Below are 17,008 nucleotides of genomic sequence, written 5' to 3'. Positions count from 1 at the left end.
CACAACCAAGATGATAAACACTCCTGCAGCTGCTTGACTGACTGAAAACTCAAAAGAAAGAATGTTTTGCAAAAAGCTTTCTGCACTCTTAGGACAACCACCAAGCAGATGTGCCTTGCTGTACTTCTGCTAGGCACAAGCAGGTAACCTGCCAAGTGGTGGCAACTTACCTCTGGCTCTGTGTTTTCAGCTCTTTCAAAGTGGGAGTTATCTCCTGCAGCATTTCAGTGTGTTCCTGACTGCGGACTTGACCCATAACCTGAACTAATGTAAACAAAACTGTCTGAATATTATCTTGCCATGACTTATATTCGCCCAAGAACTGCCTAACACTGTTCTCATAAGGAACATCTTCGCCGTCTGCCAAAGCCGCTTCTTCATCCTGTAAGAGACGTGCAAGAAGGTCAGGGGTTTGCTGTCCTCTGGCCAAGAGAATGAAGGTGAGCATTCCTGAGCCTTTTCAGTCCCTCTGTCATTTCACTACCAATAATCACTGTTTTCAGCAGTTACATGGCAAGAAATAACTCAGGAAACTATGAGGTTTACTGACTAAAAATGCAGAGGACTTGTAAACACAAAGAGAGGAGGTTTCCTTCACCCAAAGCCTGATTAGCCTGACTCCAGAAATAAAGCTTTGGGAGATGAAAATCAGTGAACCCTTTCAACTTCATACGAATGAACACATTTCACTGTTTCTAGGTACCTGAAGAGCAAGTAGTTACAAGTGTTACTTTTCTTTAACTACATTGACATGGCTTTGAGGAATACATTTCCTGAAGTTTCAGGCATACCTTCGCCATAGCTTTCAGTAGATGCTTGACATCTCCAAGCTGTCTGTTATGGCCCGTGAGCACAGTTTTAATATTATCCACCAGATTCTGGATTGTTTCACAGACTGTTTCTATCTGCTGTTCTCTTTCTGTTTGTACTGTTCTCTGTGTAGATATTTCCTGGGTCAACTGCTTGTGAGCTGAGTGAAGCCATTCAGAGCTGCCAATAGGATGTTCAAGACCGGTGCCCTTAAAACAACAGAAACATTTTTGTATCTGTATCCAGAGATAAAATTCAATTCTGGTGTAGATGCTACTGCCAAATGGTTAGCAGCTGATGGAATAAACTCTGTAACCCAAAGCCCATTAGAAGGTCTACACAGCATTAGAGTGAGGACTCATGATGGCAGTGACTCTGTAAGGTTACCTATTCTGCTTTACTCACCACTCTCTGGAGCAAGCGAAGCTCCAGTTCAGAGACTGAGCTGTTGAACTGCGATGCAAACGAGCACATCTGTTGACAGCGTTTGAGCAGCTCAAATAATGCAGCATCCAAGTTTAAGGCTTCTGCTGTTCTAGTACGTAAACTCTCAAAGTGAATGATATTACTGCAGAGGAAAGTGACCTAAAAAAATCAGAGTGAGAAAACTTATTCCAATTAAACTATGATACAAACTGCAACTGTTGCATATCCTTAGAAGGAAGAATTTTAAATACTGCAATTAAAAAACCCTTGCTCTGTTCCACCAGCAGTATCATTTCAGGGTCATCCAACCCTCCAGTAACTCTCCCAGAGATTATTCGTATTGCTTGTAAAGTGAGGTTCTCAGAAGTGCTTGGTTGTCTGTGTTTGCTCTTTAGATGCTGATAAGAAAATGCATCATCTACACAAATCTCAAGCAGGAAACAAGTGAGCAGACTTATCAAGTCACTAGTGATACATTCACATATAGTACCTGGCTTGCTCTTTGACTTTCTTTCAGCACAAGGTTTCTTCTCTCAGCAATAGTGGCATCGAAATCTTGCAGGACTGGTGCCAGTGCAGGGTTGGCACCTCCTGCCCATTTTAAGCGCTGCTCAATGCTAGCTTCGAGCGCAGCCAGTTTCTCCTGCATTGGGGAAGAAAAAGAAAACAGATGGCAGATAAGTTTGTAGTTTGTTTTGGTGTCACATTCCAATATGCTGCTGAACGACCCCCTACAAAACAGCAGTACCTGGACTGTTGCAATCGAAGCTTCAATCTGACTGAGTGTGTGAAGCTTCTTTTTCATGTTGGCTAAAATTGCAGAACGAGGTGGAGGAGTAACTGAAATAGCCTGTGGGCGACTGATGAGGAGATCTTCATGCTGCCACTGTAAGAAAGTAATGGCAAGCCTTGGTTATTGATACTGCTCAGCACAAAAGCTTTGCATCACCAGCACTTCCAGTGCTCTAGCTCACTTTAAGGGCATTTTAAAAGGGCCAGCAGCAGTCAGGCAATACCAGCACGCTTAAACACTGCATCACAGAGGGTTAAATTATAGGTAGTTGTAAACTATGTTTTGCTGGCTTGGATATTTGTACCATCAAGCAGTCATTAACTTAAAAGTGATTTACAAACACTTCCTTGATCTAAAGGAAAATCCATCAATACTGAGAAGCAATTAACAAACACAAGACTTTTTACTGACCAGTCCATGATGAAATGGTTAACTGAGAATGATAAAGCCTCTACCCTTAATCTACAGATCAATACACAATGAAGACCTAAGACACAGCACACAGCTCAAGGTGAATAACAGCATTTAGCTAAACCCTCAGGACATTCTCAGGTTTGTTACTGCTGCTATTTATATTTTTCCACAAAAGAAACAGTGGAGCAAGGACAGTCAATGCACTAGAACAAAGGAAGGCAGAAGGCAACACTCAGCCATGCCTATCCCCAGATTTAATCAATCTGCCCCTGTAAAGGTCAGGCTGACTGAAAACAAACAGGAAGGGAAGGGGAGATGTTTGCTAGTATGAAAGGCAGTGAATGACTTCAATAAGTGACTTTACTATTGGAAAACGTACATGTATTGACTCAAAAAGAACTGACATATTGCCACATGTGCACCTGCTAAGGCAGGTAATCTTCTAAGCTAGCTCTAACACCTTTTCCTTACACACTTAGAGAACAATTCAAAACCAACTCCACTGAAATACCCTAAAGCTCATTCAACAAAATAAAATCCTTCTTGTGCTCAAGTACAGAAACTAAAGCTCAATGTCCACAGAGTCTGGAGATGCACTGTGGTCTCACCTGGAACATGGCAATGTGCAGCTGTACCCTCTGCAGACTGGTCTTGCAAGATGAAATGCTGGTCTCAAGCCTGCGCACCAAGTCGTGCTTCTTCCACGCTGTGTCATAGGAACTAGCCAGCACCGTTGCCCTGTTCATGACCAGCTGTGAGAACTTGCCGATCTGGATGTTGTGCTCCACAGCTTTCTTGCACAGGTCATCCACAGACACTTTGCTTTCTGCTCCAAAGTCTTTAGCCTCTACCTGAGCAATGATATCGACACCCAAAGCACTGATGAAACTGCACAAAGTAAGTCCCAAAGCTTGATTTGGAAGGCCAATTAAAAGCTGTCTCACAAAGTCAGCTGTAAAAGCTTTGATTGGTTTGGCCATTTGGTCTTCACTAAAACAAGAGTTTCTGTAGAGGGCTTTCACATTGACAATTTGAACAGGTCCATTTACTGCATTCTGGTCTTCAAGTGAGCTGATCCCTTTTAAAGGAAAGAAAGAGTGTTTGTTATAAACAAAGCATCTGATGCATCCAGAGAAAACATGCTGACTTAAACACAGCAAGCTCCCTTTCTGCACACACGCTACAGTAACCAGGACTGGATTCCATTCTTCTGAAAGTACAGGGGATGAGAAGTGGGCAAAGTGCTGCTGCATATCCGATGACATGGACATACCTGACAGTGTTTTAGAAAAGGTACCACAGAGCCTGAAAAACTCTTTAATTGTCTGCAGTCTCTTCAGAAAGAAAATTTCCTCCAGAACTTGCCGATTGTTGTCATCGTCAAAGAAGTTCACCTGGGTGCTGCGGGCTTCCCTGATGATGTCGATCTTGCGCCACGCCACAGGGATTTCCATCTTGTTCAGCTGAGCAATGCAAAGGATAGAAGTCAGCTTTGTTTTCTTACTTCTGACTCAAGGAGCACTTCAAGAAGAGCAAATCCTTACCTTTTCAATCAATAAACCAAATGCAGTTTCCACTTGAGCAAACATTCCATCAAAGGCTACCAAAAGCATTTGACCAGCTGACATTTTGGGAGTTTCATCAACCGATCCATTTCGTGGCTGAATCAGTTCACCATACTGAGCATGAAGCACTCTTGAAAAAAAAAACAAGCCACAGTGCATGTTTCTGCTCAGTTGACAAGAAATAAATAGGATTTTCTTAAAACTGATTTATCCCACATCCAGCTACAAAGCTAGCTTGAAATACAGGTCAGGATACCATGCATACGGTTCCATGAGCACAGTGGAAAAAGGAGGGAACGGTGAATGGTGTAAATATCCCCTTTTCCTCCTTGAGAAGCAAGGACTGCTTTTATAACACACACACATGACTGACTGAAGGGGGTATGGAGTAAACCAGTGGAGCTTCCAGCTGAGATGGGTTAACAGCTTGCTGCTCCTCCAAGGGTGGCCTTATCCCCTCCCTTCCTGTATCACTTTTGACCTTCAACTAACAGGCTTAGCAGGCTTGCCAACAGGCAAACATGGAAGAAAATTCACCCAAGAAAAAAAAAAGTTGTTTTCAAGTGCTACAGCAGCCTTTGTTGTACCACTGGTAAAGCCACCCTAACTGGCTCAAGGGAAGCAGCAAGATACTCAGCAGGAAGCTTCTGAATTGGCTTAGCTGTCTATGGAGCACTGCCTCACAAAGGTACTGTCCAAGCCTTTTGGGGGGGTTTTGTTTGTGGTCTGTGTGCATTGTTTTATTTAAAAAATAAAGCAAAACTCATCACATCATTGATTCATTATGCAAAACTGCTCAAACTCCTGATGAGGAGTGCCAGGCTTACAAACTCTCTCTTTCACAGGTTCCTCCCGACAAACTAATGGATCAGTTCCCAGTTTTAGCATCCCTTAATGTCAGTGATATATTCTGGAAAAGGCAGACTACCAGAAGTCACCTTCAAGCAGGTTAACTGTAAATTGCAGATAAAGAAACAGTGAGGAAATGTGCACACTTTAGAGGCTGCCTGTCAAAATTTAGATAAAATAACTTTGGACAAAATCAGCTTTTATCCTCTCATACCCAAACAGGAAAAAAAACTTCTTTACCTTGCAACATCAATGTAATGAGTGTGTGTTTCTTCCTCCAGTCCCATAGCAGCATTTCGTAAGTAGGCTTGAAGAGATTCAACCAAAGTTTGCAGAGGGACTCCGTCGGTTGTTTGCTCAATGAGGTTGTCTAATTCATGGAGCATGCTCTCTAAAGTGTACTCTCCTTTCATTAAGCACCGAAGTGCCTCAGGAAAAATGATCTGTCGGAAGTTTGAGTTCAATTCCTGTTGGGAAACAAGTATGAACACCTAAGAAATCCTCCCCCTCAGAAAGAATCACATGCATCATCATCTCCCCTCTCACTTCAGTGTGACACCACCCCATGGTGGACTTATGGTGGTTGAAAGCCAAGGGACAAAGTATACTCTTGGGGTTTTATTTGTTGGTGTGGGTTTTGGGTTTTTTTTTGGTTGGCTTTTTATGTGGAGGCATGAAAGCCTCTACAAACCCAGAGGGCTGACATCTGCACAACACAGCAACAACTACCTCAGTAGCATCCTCCAGCAGCAGCACCTTACAGCAATCCTCAGCAGAGGATTAGCAGTACAGAGACCAACTCCGCAAATCAATTTTGCCAAATTACGTAGCTGCTCTTTTCCATTATCTAACTACATAAAGGGAACTTAAATTATTTATTGAATTTATAAATTTGCTAATCTGATTAGACAAGGGCAAAGAATTAAAAGCCTGCCAGGTAGTGACTACTTCGCTAGAGTCCTATTCGCGCCACAGAAATCAATAGAGGTAAGAAAAACAGAACCTTAAGTGACATAAAGAAGTTTTCCTCAGGCAGAATACATCAGAGGGCTAAAGGCAGCTACAGAAAGAATCAACCAATGTGCTCTGTCTCCAAAACAAGACAGGACACACCAAAAAGATCAGTTATCTTGACTTCTGTGAGTTACACATCTTAACTAAGAGCTCACAGGACAGACAAGGCGTGGGTGAAAGATGGCAGCTGCAGTGCAACTAAATTGCATGCATCTTAGGTGCTGAAACAGGAATGCTCTGAAGAGTGAGGAAACCAGTGAAGAACATTTCAGTGCACTGACACAGGTGGGCAGGAAAACATTTTTCCAGCTGAATGGCTCAAAAAGCTATTCACAGAAGCCAGTTTGTAAACCACCTAAGGCTTCAGCAGGTATTTTACTCAAGCCACCATGCATGTTTCTTTTCTTTGCTTAAAGCAGAAACATTTCTAAAGCACAAAACTATGTTTCTTTTCTCCTTCCTAGTCCTGGAGATTAGGGTCTGTAAAATCAATTTTAGAGAATTTGTTTCAAACTACTTGTTTGAGGTGAAAATAAATTAATGCTTAGCAGGAACAGAGAACAGAAAAAGCAGAGCCTGAATGGTTTGGAAAGTGTTCTGGGCTGTCAGCAACATAACAAAACGACGAAAGCAAGGCATGAAGCTGGTATGTCTATCAATATGGGACTAAATCCTCTCATGGTTGGTTACTTGAGAGTGGTTTTTACAATTTATGATGTAGAGATCAATATTGTTTCTTTCAACAAATAAAGCCTAGAATGGTAGCAGCAACTGTGTGCTCAGCTCAGCCAAAGGCAACAATCAAGACTAAGAACCATAAAATAAAAATCTCCACATCATCACAAACAAGCATATAGCTGTTTAAGGAAGAAGCTATTAAGAATGGCTTAGCTGAAGCCTTAGAAAGTTGAGGATGAGAAAAGAATAGAGTAAGTATCACCTGAAGTGAGATATAGACTCCGTTGGCTAAGTGAACAGCTTCCGATGCTTCAATTGGGTTCGGAATATCCAGGTCCTGAGGTACAAGATGACACTGCTTCAGCAACTGCACAAGGCACGTAACATTCCCACTCATGCTGCAAAGCTCCTCCAAGAACCAGGCTCCATCTCTTGAAGTCAAATCAACCAGCTGCTCCCCAGCACTAGATGCTGCACCTTCCATCATCAGGTTTCGCCTAGGTAAGTCATGACACTCAGTCAGGCCTCTTGCTACTGTGCCCTCCACACAGCAACAGGACGGCAGAGAGGCAGCTCACCTGGTCAGCGTGCACAGCGCAGAGATGATCACGCTGGCTAAGCTCAGGGAGCCCTCCTCTCCATTTTCATGAAGGAAAACTTTGATGCAGCGTTCAATTTCTTTCAGCTGCTCTTCACAAACAGGCACAGTAACTGCCTCCTGTTTCAGGCGCTCCACCTGCCTTATCAGCCTGCTGTTTATGTCTGCTGCATAGCGCTGCAGAGTCATTTCTGTAGCCGTGATGAACTGGCACACGCTTGGGGGTGGCTGAGGAGCATACTGCAGTTCATACCTGTAAAGCAAAAGCATGCAGTGCTAAAAAGACTCCCTCAAGCTCCAGCATATTTGCATTCTGCTTTGTGGGCAAGAAGAACGCTCTGCATTTGAGCAGTTCTTAGATCCCCTACTCTGTATCAACTCCGTATCACAGCAGTTAATGGCTAAAGACACTTCCATGAAGTCCTAGAATGCTCGATATTTCACACCTGCAGCGTGACAATCAGCAGTTCTCAATTCAAAGAACGTATGGAACATAGGAAGGTTTCCATGTACACACTTGAAAATAGCCTAGATTTTGTAAGCCACCCAGTAATGATGCTGAAATGGCCTGACTATAGAAGAAAATGAGAACAAAACTGCTTGAGAATCTGCTTTCATTTCAACAAATAAAGTCTTCAGTGACTTAAGTGATTTTTAAATATCAGAAGTTCCTAAAACCCCTAAATTTCCCTACCCTAAACTCCAAACCCAGTTCTCCCATTTGGTCATTACAGGCTAATGTTGCTTGGGGTTTCTTTGTGGTACAGACTCAAATCTGAAGCAGTATTTCTGTATCAACTTTTCATCTTTTTCTCCAAACTTCTGTAGCTACAACTTCACCTTGTCTTGCTGTACCATTAGATCAGTCCTTGCAAAATTAACTATTCTAATTAGGAAATTAAAATCCTGAAGAACTTCGAAAACTAAGTTTTTCCAAACAAAGCAATATTCTGTCAGCTTACTTCCTGAAGATGTCCTGACAACGCTCTATTGTCATGTTACAGATGAGCTCTTCCATCCAGGTTTTCCACTGCTCTATTCGGTGCTTCTGAAACACAGCTTTTGGGTACTGAAGAGCCACTGTTGCATAGTTGTGCAACTGCTCAAGACAACCACGTAAGACAGATCTTCTCTGCTGGAGAAGGGCACCAACTTCTCCTTCCAGCTGTTCACACTGACTGATGAGATGCGCCTGGCCTGCGTTCTGCAGAAAAGCTGTTGCTGGTACATAGCTTGGAGGACCTTTTGGGGAAGATGTTTAAAATTTAAGGTGGATCTCTGAAGTACACATTTTATAGCATGCAAATACTAAGCATTAATGTCTTTCCAAAAATGCTCTTTTCTACTTATGAGAAAGGAAGAATAGAGAACTCATACTGAGAAGTTTGAGCACAAGAAAATCATAAGATACTATAAAGCTACTATAAAGACAGACAAGTTCCTTCAGACAGCTTGACAGAGAAATCTTGACGTGCCCTACAACATGCTCCAAAGAATTGATTAACTTGTCATTTATTATACAGAGAACCTTGTCTTTCAGTTAGAGGATACTCATAACACCTCCCAGTACTGAACTCTGGTTATCCCAAACCATTAGCAAAGGCTGTTTCATACCTAGGTCCATCTGAGTGCTAATTTCCTGAAGAAGACTTGCAAGTTGCGTGGCCTCTAAATTACTGAAAGCAGTTTGGTAGTGTGTTATCCACTGCTCAAACTCATTCAGCTTCACCTGGATTGCTTCCTGGACAGCTCTTTGTTGAGACTGCAACTGTGTGTGCTCAGAATACCTGAATTAAAGCCACAAAGTCAAGCAAGTACTACAAGAAAACACAGCCAACTTAAATATATTGAATTCAAAAACATCTTGCGACAACACAACCTCCTTGTGGATTGCAAAGTGAGCATCTACTACCCAATTAAAGAAAATTTAACAATACTAAGAAATAATTCTGCTTTCCTACAAAAGAGTGGATGTATCTTCATGCAGCTCTGAAATACTTGGTCTATTCCAACCAACTTGAAGAACAAGTTAACAAACTGGAAACCCAGACAAAAAGATTTCTGTGCTATCTACTCAATAGCTGCACTATCTGGATTAATCTGATGGGACACCACAGCCAGCAGCACATTGTCTCTTGCCTTGCAGGTCATGTGTGGAGCACAGACTAGCACAGGTTATATTGGTGGAGTACGAGTGGGAGACAAATTAGATTACTCACTAGGAAAATAGTTTCAATAGTTCTCCTGTCAGTGACTTGCTCACCTTACAGATAGCCTTTACCCACCCAATGGTCTCTCTAGTATATACATTTCTAATGTTTAGCTCTTAAGTACATGACTAAACCACCATCTGTATTGAAGTGAGAGAGTCCTGACAGAATTCATGGCTCTTCTTTACCTGTGCTGAAGCGTGTGTGAAGGATGATCCACTCCTTCTGCACCTTCCAGAAATTCCAACTCCTCCAGAAGTTTTCCTTGCAACTTTTCTACATCTGTCAACTGCTCTTGAAGGTTCAGATACTCTTCTAAACTACTGTCCAATTTTGGCAGCACAGCAAGCATTTCATCCCTGTTCTTAAACCAGTTAACCTATAACCAAGACACAGATGTTATAGAACTGCAATTCATTCAAAGAGGTCAGAGAAAGTAATATGGCAGCACTTAACTCCTCAATGTTCTTCATCTAGGACTACCTCCAATGCTCCAAGTGCTAAAGCTTAGCAGAGATTTAGGGAGGAGTCTAAACAAAGAATGCCTATTTTTATTCCTCTAGCTCACAGATTCAGGCAAAACATTAGAACAACATTTTGGAACTGAGCACACAGAAAATGAAACCTAAATCCTTCCAAGTTCCACATAAGCATTTCCCTCAATACCAACTCGATTTTGCTCAGTAAAGTTTGCAAACTACTTCTAATAATTACCACCTCCTCCACCACCTCCAAAATGCAGTGACTACTTTGGTCATAAAAGAGAAAATTGTTGTAGCAAACTCACCTTGATCTCAGCCACTCTTGATGAAAAGAGACTACGTGTGATATCTCTTTCCATTTCTCTTTTGCTTTGCTTGTTCTCAGCCTGCTGGCCACCACCACCATAGACAGCTCCAGCAAATCCTGCCTCGCCTCCTGCTGTCCAGTCCACCAGAGGATCATAAACAAAAGCTTCGAGCAAGGTGAGCAAAGTCTCTCTCCCACGCCGCATAATATGGAGGACCTGCATCATGTTTTAAACAGACTCATTCTGAGCTTGTGTCACCCGTGGAGAACAGTGGGACTTCCAATGCCAAACACTGTACCCGAGTAGGGACAGAAGCCCCTAACTTATCTCTCAGCACTACAAACACAGGAGGAACACCACCATATGTCCAAATGCAGCTAGCCTGTAACAACAGCGCTAGAACTACAGACTGCATTCCAGCCATCCACACGGGCTCTAGACCTAGCAAGAGACACTTGAGGGAGAAACTTCTCCTTTGCTCAGAGACTTCCTTTTTAAAAGCATGTCTGTCATCTTTGTAAAGGACGAGGGTAAGCAAAACTTCACAATCAAAGCTTCAGGAAACACATAACATTTTACATCTGGTCTCCTTTCCCAATGAACTGCAGGTGTACCACTGAGTGCAGGTGTTACTTATCTGACATTCTCCGGCTTCTCCAATACCTACTGTGGCACATAGCTGCTAAGTCAAATTAAAATCACAGCCTTCATAAAGCAACAATAGAATGTTTAATAGACTTCTAAGACAGCATTTGGCAAGTGATAGCTCTCAGTGTTCAGCAACTTTCCTAACTCACCTGTTCACAAGACAGCCTGAAAACCCCTTCTACTCCTGTCACTCCGAGTGCTGTTTCAATGTTGTGCGTCATGCGGAAGGGAACCTTCTCTGGCACCCTAAGGCTTTTCCCTTGAAGATAAAAACATTAAGCTGTTTGTTTTAATTAACAGGAAGGGATGCCTTGTATTTGAGTAATAGATAGCATTTGTTAAATTACCTTTTTCAAAGCAAACATTATAATCTATGTGGACAACTTCTCCTGTAGTCATATCTATAAGAACATTATCCAGATGTCTGTCTCCAAGGCCAATGATGTAGCCAACCATGGACATAACTGCAGTGGATCTTGCATACAACTTTAAAGAGAGTTTCAGGAGAAAATTATTTGTGGGAATCCTCTGCCAACACACTGGACTGACTACCATCTTAAAACATTATCTTAAATGTAAGATTAATCAAAACCAACTTATTTCAAGCTGTTTTCTATTTGTTGTCTGATGACATCTTACAAGCCTTTTCATGCCTTAGGCATCAGCCTCATTCTACAGCATCATCAATAAAGAGCTGTGTCACAGAATCAGAGTGCTAGGGATTGAAAGGGACCTCCAGAGATTGAGTCCACTTAGATCTCACAGGAAGGTGCCAGGTGTACACCCATGTTTTATTCCAGATGGTGCAATGGCCAGAATTCCCTGTTACAGGACACCCCAGCAGCTCTAGCTCATCTAAGTGACAAGTACTGTCACTTGGACATAGTCCTGGCCTCTGGTGCCCCTCACCCCATTAAGAGCATAATCATTGTTGTAACTGACCTGTGTAACTCTCCACCACTCATCTGGTGTAGTACAGGACGACCAGAGCTCCTTAGCGAGAAGGTTTGGAGGAGTTGCTTCCATCAGCTCTTCCAGAACAGCCCTCATGACATTCAAGGGCCAGTCCCGACGCGACACATCGAGGCTGAGCCCCACCGCCTTCAAAGCGGGGCCGATTTTGCTGTAGTAGAGTTCACTGGGTCTGGGCACTATCCCAGGATTCTGAGGAGTCTGGTAGGAGTCTTGAGCCTGGAAGAGGTAAAAGCTTATGCATTGCAACTTTTTGCCACAGAAAAGTATCTCAAACTCAGGAGTATCAACTCCTCTACTAAGGATGACTTTTACAGCTCAGAATTCTTTAACTATGGAATCTGGAAACGTTTTTTTTTTGGTCTGACCTACCTCTACTATCATCAAGGTAAATTTCAAGTGCAAAACTGTAGAAACTGCATTTAAAATTAAATGAGAAAGAACAAGATGTGGGACTAAAATGATTTTAGCCGAGGCGAACTTGGTTCAAAATGAGCTCTCCCCTCGATTTATTGCAACAGAACAGCACCTTTCTGCTACCTGCTGTGACACACACCACCACAGACATGCGATTTCACCAACAACTGCTGCAGCCCCAAAGGATGCAACACAGAGAAATTACTCTGCCCTATTATGAACAAAATAATTTTAAGACTGCCAAGCAAATCAGAACCTTTCCCTTCTGAGCTGTTCTGCAGTTGACATAACACAGCTGTTACCTTTTGTGCTTGCAAAGCAGCTTCACGCTGTTGCCACCGCTTGTAAAGACCAAACAGAGGTGTAGCTCCATCCACCCACTGGATCAAGCCCGACCTTGTTCCCAGAGGTGTCACAGAGTAGTGCCTTGCATGGAACCTTGGTGTCTCCTGACGGTTAATAGTAGCAAACATTGTGTTCACGATTGACAAGAACTGCATGATCCTTTCATCCAGATGTAAGTCTTCCAAACCTGTGATAAACATTGTTTACAGTTTAGTTCCCAGGTATTTTTCTCCTTAGCAATTGTGCAGATTAAGGATGAGTTGTTCAGCACAAACCTGAATGTTTCCAGAGCATTCACCTACTAGAACCACCACTTTATGACTGCTCACTCTCTGTCAACAGTACATATGCAACAGTTCCTAACATAATAGGTCTTTCTCTTTCAGGATGTATGGAGTCTCTAAAGTTCTCTTCTGGGTGCCACCTTCAGCTTCCAGAAAAGTGCACCCAGCTAGTCTGGTCAGCATGCAGGAAGAACACCATCTCTGATGCAACCCTGGTAAAAGAGGGCACCTGAAACACCCTGGGATCTACAGCTTCACAAGTCAAAACTCCTTGGGAACACATAATGAAGCGGGAGGTGGGGAAGAGAGGGAGCACATGCTCCAAACAACTGTTCTGCCATGCATACAGATCAAAAGTTGAAAGCAAGCAACTTCCCAACTTTAATAGAATCTAATTTGGAACAAAGAGATAGTAACATACAATGGTTTAGGTTGGAAAGAACCTCAAAGCTCATTCAGTTCCAACCCCCCCGCCATAGGCAGGGACACCTCTCACTAGAACAGGTTGAGGCATCATCCAACCTGGCCTGGAACACCTCCAGGGTGGTTGTGGAGCACAGAATCACCCAATGCGATCTCCACAACCTCCCTGGGCAACCTGTGCCAGTATCTCACCACCCTCACTGCAAAGAACCCTTTCCTAACATCTAGTTTGAATCTCCCCTCTGCCAGTTTAAACCCATTACCCTTCATCCTATCATTACAAGACCTTGTCATCAGTAACTTGTGTAAGAAAACTTCAGTTTCTTACCTTTGAACAGGTAGGGATAGTTCTTCCCATCTGAACCCAGGAAAAGTAGCTTTTTAGGTTTGGTTTTGGTAGGCAGGATGGTGATGGTGCTGCCCACACTGTGTATTGTGACTGTGTCTCTGGTAGATACTTCTCCAGGAAGTGCTATTTCAGTGTTCATCATGGCAGCCAACCAAGGACTGATCTCCTCAAGCCGCAGAAGGTAACTGGCCCGTTTCTGTGCTCTTTGCTGCAAACTTAGCATGACCTGTCCCAAAGGAATGTTTTGGTTTAGGGTGAGGATGAACTTAAAAGCTAGCATTAATAATGAGCTACCACTAAACAGATTTAACAGCGCTTATCTCCCAGAAAGCATGGAGATTTTTCTTGAACTACCTTTCATTCTTGCCACCCTACAAATCCATTTATAGCTTAGGACGAAGATAGAGAAAACCAGGAAACATGCTTTATGCAGCAAACACATCCTGCCTGGTGAGAAGCACCAAAGTCACAACAAATTAAACTCCTCAAAAGGTGAGCTCCTGCATTTACAAGTAGCTGAGCTGTGGTCAAAAGGCAGCAGTGTTCAGCAACCTCCCATTTATGTATCAGCATGCTTGGTTGTTCTGCAAAAGGGAAAACTACTGAAAAAATAAGTCTGTTTGCATGCAACAGACAGGTTCCTTCTAGCAAGGCTCCTAAAATGAGCACCAGCACTGCTCTGGATACCCAAGAGAACATCTTTCTTAGTTTTTAATGGATCTGAGGACAAACAAGACAAGATCACCTAAGTGTAAAACAGAGCATCTTTGGGAAGGGTTGGTTATTTAAATGTTGCTGCACAGCCCAAGAATTATGCTTAGATAAGCAGAGTACTACCTTGATAAACTTTAAAATTCACTAAACTCAAATGACAAAGGTCTCAGGAAGACAGCATTTAAAAAGTAAAGCTCTCTGTCCTCAAAACTGACAGCAACCAAGACAGTGGAAGATGCAAGAAATGAATCGATTTCATTGGCCAGAAATGCCATCCTGCTGATGGTCAGTAGGACTTGTTACAGAGGCAAAAGGGACCGTGCTGACTGCAGAGAAGACGCCTCGCGCAGTGATTTTGGTGTGGCAAGAGAATGGGAAGGAAAGGGTCAAATACATGGTGCAGCAAGAGCATCAGGAGGCTCTACCCTCTCCTCAGTCTGTGCATGTAATACCTCCTTAAATGGGAGCCAGCTGCTTCCAGGTTTAGCAGGATTCAGAGGGTTCTTAAGTTTCTCTAGTGCGTTTTCAATGGCATCTCCATAGCTATCCTGGAACCACTTCTCGTGGGGAGTCTCGGCGGGCGCGGCGGTGATGCTGCGCACGTGCTCCAGCGCAAAGACGATGGGCTTCATCAGCGCCGTGTGCTTCTCGCGCATGATGGCCATCTTCTCCTCTCTGGTGGGGAACAGCAGCAACATCCCCTCTCAACTCCACAGAAACAACGCACTTCGCAAGCAGAGCATTACAGTAAGAGACTACAAGTGAGACATCTAAGAAGCAAGGTCACTGGCTTCCAAGAGCAGCTAGGACAGCGTGAACTCAACAGCGGCAACACCGTTGCTGGGTTTCACCCTACGCTTCCCCACGAATAAACACTTGTTACCACTCCCGCTTGAGTACTATTCAAAGACATACTTCCGTAAAGTGTTGTTGTTTTGGACCCTCTTGACTTCATCTTCCAGTTGTTGAATCCTTCTGAGTACATACATATGCTGCTGCAGTAAAACTCCCAACCAGAGCTCATCCCAAAGAACCGTAACTCTGCGCAGCTCAGCCACTAGCATTTGAACCTGCAAAGAATAAATCAACACCCACTGCCTTTTAACAGTACCAGGATTAAGACTCTTTTGGTAGATGAACAGCTTGAAAGAAAATATGGCAGCCTTACAGCACAGACACACCAAATTTCCAGTAGGTCTACCCAGGAGAGGCAAATTCTGCATTCTGTGGTTCAAATAAGAGCAGAGAGCTCTTTGGGTTATTTACCTGCAACACCATTGTTGGATTTGCAGCAGAGAGTTTCTCCACAATTTTGCTGTAACAATCTTGCATCATCGCTTGATCTTCATTTAACCCAACTTTTGTTTCTTCTTTACTGCTTTCTTGAGAAGCTGGGAGGCTCCCTCCATCACATTCACCACCCAAGAGTTCTTCTCCTTGAATATTACCTAGCAAGGTAGGGATAGCAGAAGGCAGCTTGTTTCCTAAATTAAAAACAGATATTAAAACATCAGCCTTGAGAGGTACATCATTCAATACTTCACTGAGCATGAAGTCCCCACATTAGAGGAAGCATTGGCAAAGTATATGGTGATAAAGTTGAAAAAAACTTATTGGCCAAATTGGCAAATCAAATGAAAGGTATTAGTGAGGTCCCATAAAAGCAAAACTCTTAAGAGAAGGTATCAGAGATACTGGGAGGAAAATCAATTACATCAAATCCCTCAGTATATAAAAAGATCATAGCTAAAGTGCATTTGAACAGTTTTTTTTCCCCTCCATACCTGAGGTCTGGGATTCACTGCTAAGTGAAATGGTGCCCACTATTGCAGGATATAGGATGAGATGAGGAGAATCTTGAGCTACTCGGCAGAGTAAGTTGCAGATGCTCTGCCGAACATACACTTCTGGGTGGTTCAGGCGAGAGAAGAGCTGAGGTATAATACCTGCAGAAGCACAGGACAAAAACATGCTGATCCATTTTATTTCACTTCAAACAAGGCAGCGTTTTATTTTGTCTTGCTTTAAGAAGCATGCTGGTTCTGCGTGGGGAGAACATAAATGTCTGGTTGCCCAGCAAAGACCTCTTTTAAGTATCTCTCCCGGGACAGGCAGTAGCTTCTCCTGCCATTCAAATACAGATCACAGCAAATGCAATAGAGAAGCTCTTTAGTCAAGCCCTAGGAATTGAGTTTTGCACATCATCTCTGTCATGTACCCAAGTCTCTGTAACAGCTGAAAGCTAGCAGACCTGGATGGTTTAAATCAAAGTACAGTTCTGCAATCTCTGGCCTCCTCCTCTGCTGCCTTCTGCACTTCTCAACAGCCTTCTGCAGCCTAGTCCCTGAGCAATCAGCACCACGACTGCAGTGACAAACAACTACTCCTACGGCATCTGCTTTAGCCACACATCTTCCTCTAATCTGCATTTGGAGCTGTAGCTAAGAAAAGACACCTCTTTGGTTTTTTGGAGTGGGAATATAACGTAATGCTAAACAAACTACATCTTCTTCCTCCTCTCAATGTCTTCGTGTGGCTGTGGAAGAGGATCAGACTCTGTGCTGCTTAGCTATGGTAAGACTGGAATGCAGGGCAGACTTGAACATCTTTAATGGAATTCTTCTGTAAACGACAGGCTCTGTCCACCATACTTAAATACAAATTTTATACAAGTGCCAGGGTTTGAGCAGAACTGAAGTGAAAATAACA

At 43.0% G+C, this 17,008-nt stretch overlaps 1 protein-coding gene across 1 annotated transcript in view; it reads right to left on the bottom strand.

The window, feature by feature from the left end:
• SMG1 (SMG1 nonsense mediated mRNA decay associated PI3K related kinase) overlaps positions 1-17,008 on the bottom strand; it is a 64,740-nt gene that overhangs the window by 5,564 nt on the left and 42,168 nt on the right. The window contains exons 36-59 of the mRNA XM_064153867.1: positions 16,084-16,245; positions 15,566-15,783; positions 15,215-15,369; positions 14,752-14,974; positions 13,565-13,811; positions 12,487-12,716; positions 11,738-11,986; positions 11,143-11,281; positions 10,945-11,054; positions 10,145-10,363; positions 9,546-9,736; positions 8,762-8,934; positions 8,110-8,389; positions 7,128-7,400; positions 6,812-7,046; positions 5,098-5,324; positions 3,988-4,138; positions 3,717-3,906; positions 3,052-3,521; positions 1,985-2,122; positions 1,727-1,879; positions 1,216-1,395; positions 792-1,019; positions 171-382 (exon numbers count right to left, since the gene is read on the bottom strand). Of these exons, the coding sequence (XP_064009937.1) occupies positions 171-382; positions 792-1,019; positions 1,216-1,395; positions 1,727-1,879; positions 1,985-2,122; positions 3,052-3,521; positions 3,717-3,906; positions 3,988-4,138; positions 5,098-5,324; positions 6,812-7,046; positions 7,128-7,400; positions 8,110-8,389; positions 8,762-8,934; positions 9,546-9,736; positions 10,145-10,363; positions 10,945-11,054; positions 11,143-11,281; positions 11,738-11,986; positions 12,487-12,716; positions 13,565-13,811; positions 14,752-14,974; positions 15,215-15,369; positions 15,566-15,783; positions 16,084-16,245 (5,053 nt within the window). The remainder of the gene's footprint in view (positions 1-170; positions 383-791; positions 1,020-1,215; positions 1,396-1,726; positions 1,880-1,984; positions 2,123-3,051; positions 3,522-3,716; positions 3,907-3,987; positions 4,139-5,097; positions 5,325-6,811; positions 7,047-7,127; positions 7,401-8,109; positions 8,390-8,761; positions 8,935-9,545; positions 9,737-10,144; positions 10,364-10,944; positions 11,055-11,142; positions 11,282-11,737; positions 11,987-12,486; positions 12,717-13,564; positions 13,812-14,751; positions 14,975-15,214; positions 15,370-15,565; positions 15,784-16,083; positions 16,246-17,008) is intronic.

The sequence above is a fragment of the Pogoniulus pusillus genome, chromosome 13 (genome assembly GCF_015220805.1).
Source record: "Pogoniulus pusillus isolate bPogPus1 chromosome 13, bPogPus1.pri, whole genome shotgun sequence".
NCBI lineage: Eukaryota > Metazoa > Chordata > Aves > Piciformes > Lybiidae > Pogoniulus > Pogoniulus pusillus.
This window is presented reverse-complemented; position numbering and strand designations above follow the sequence as displayed.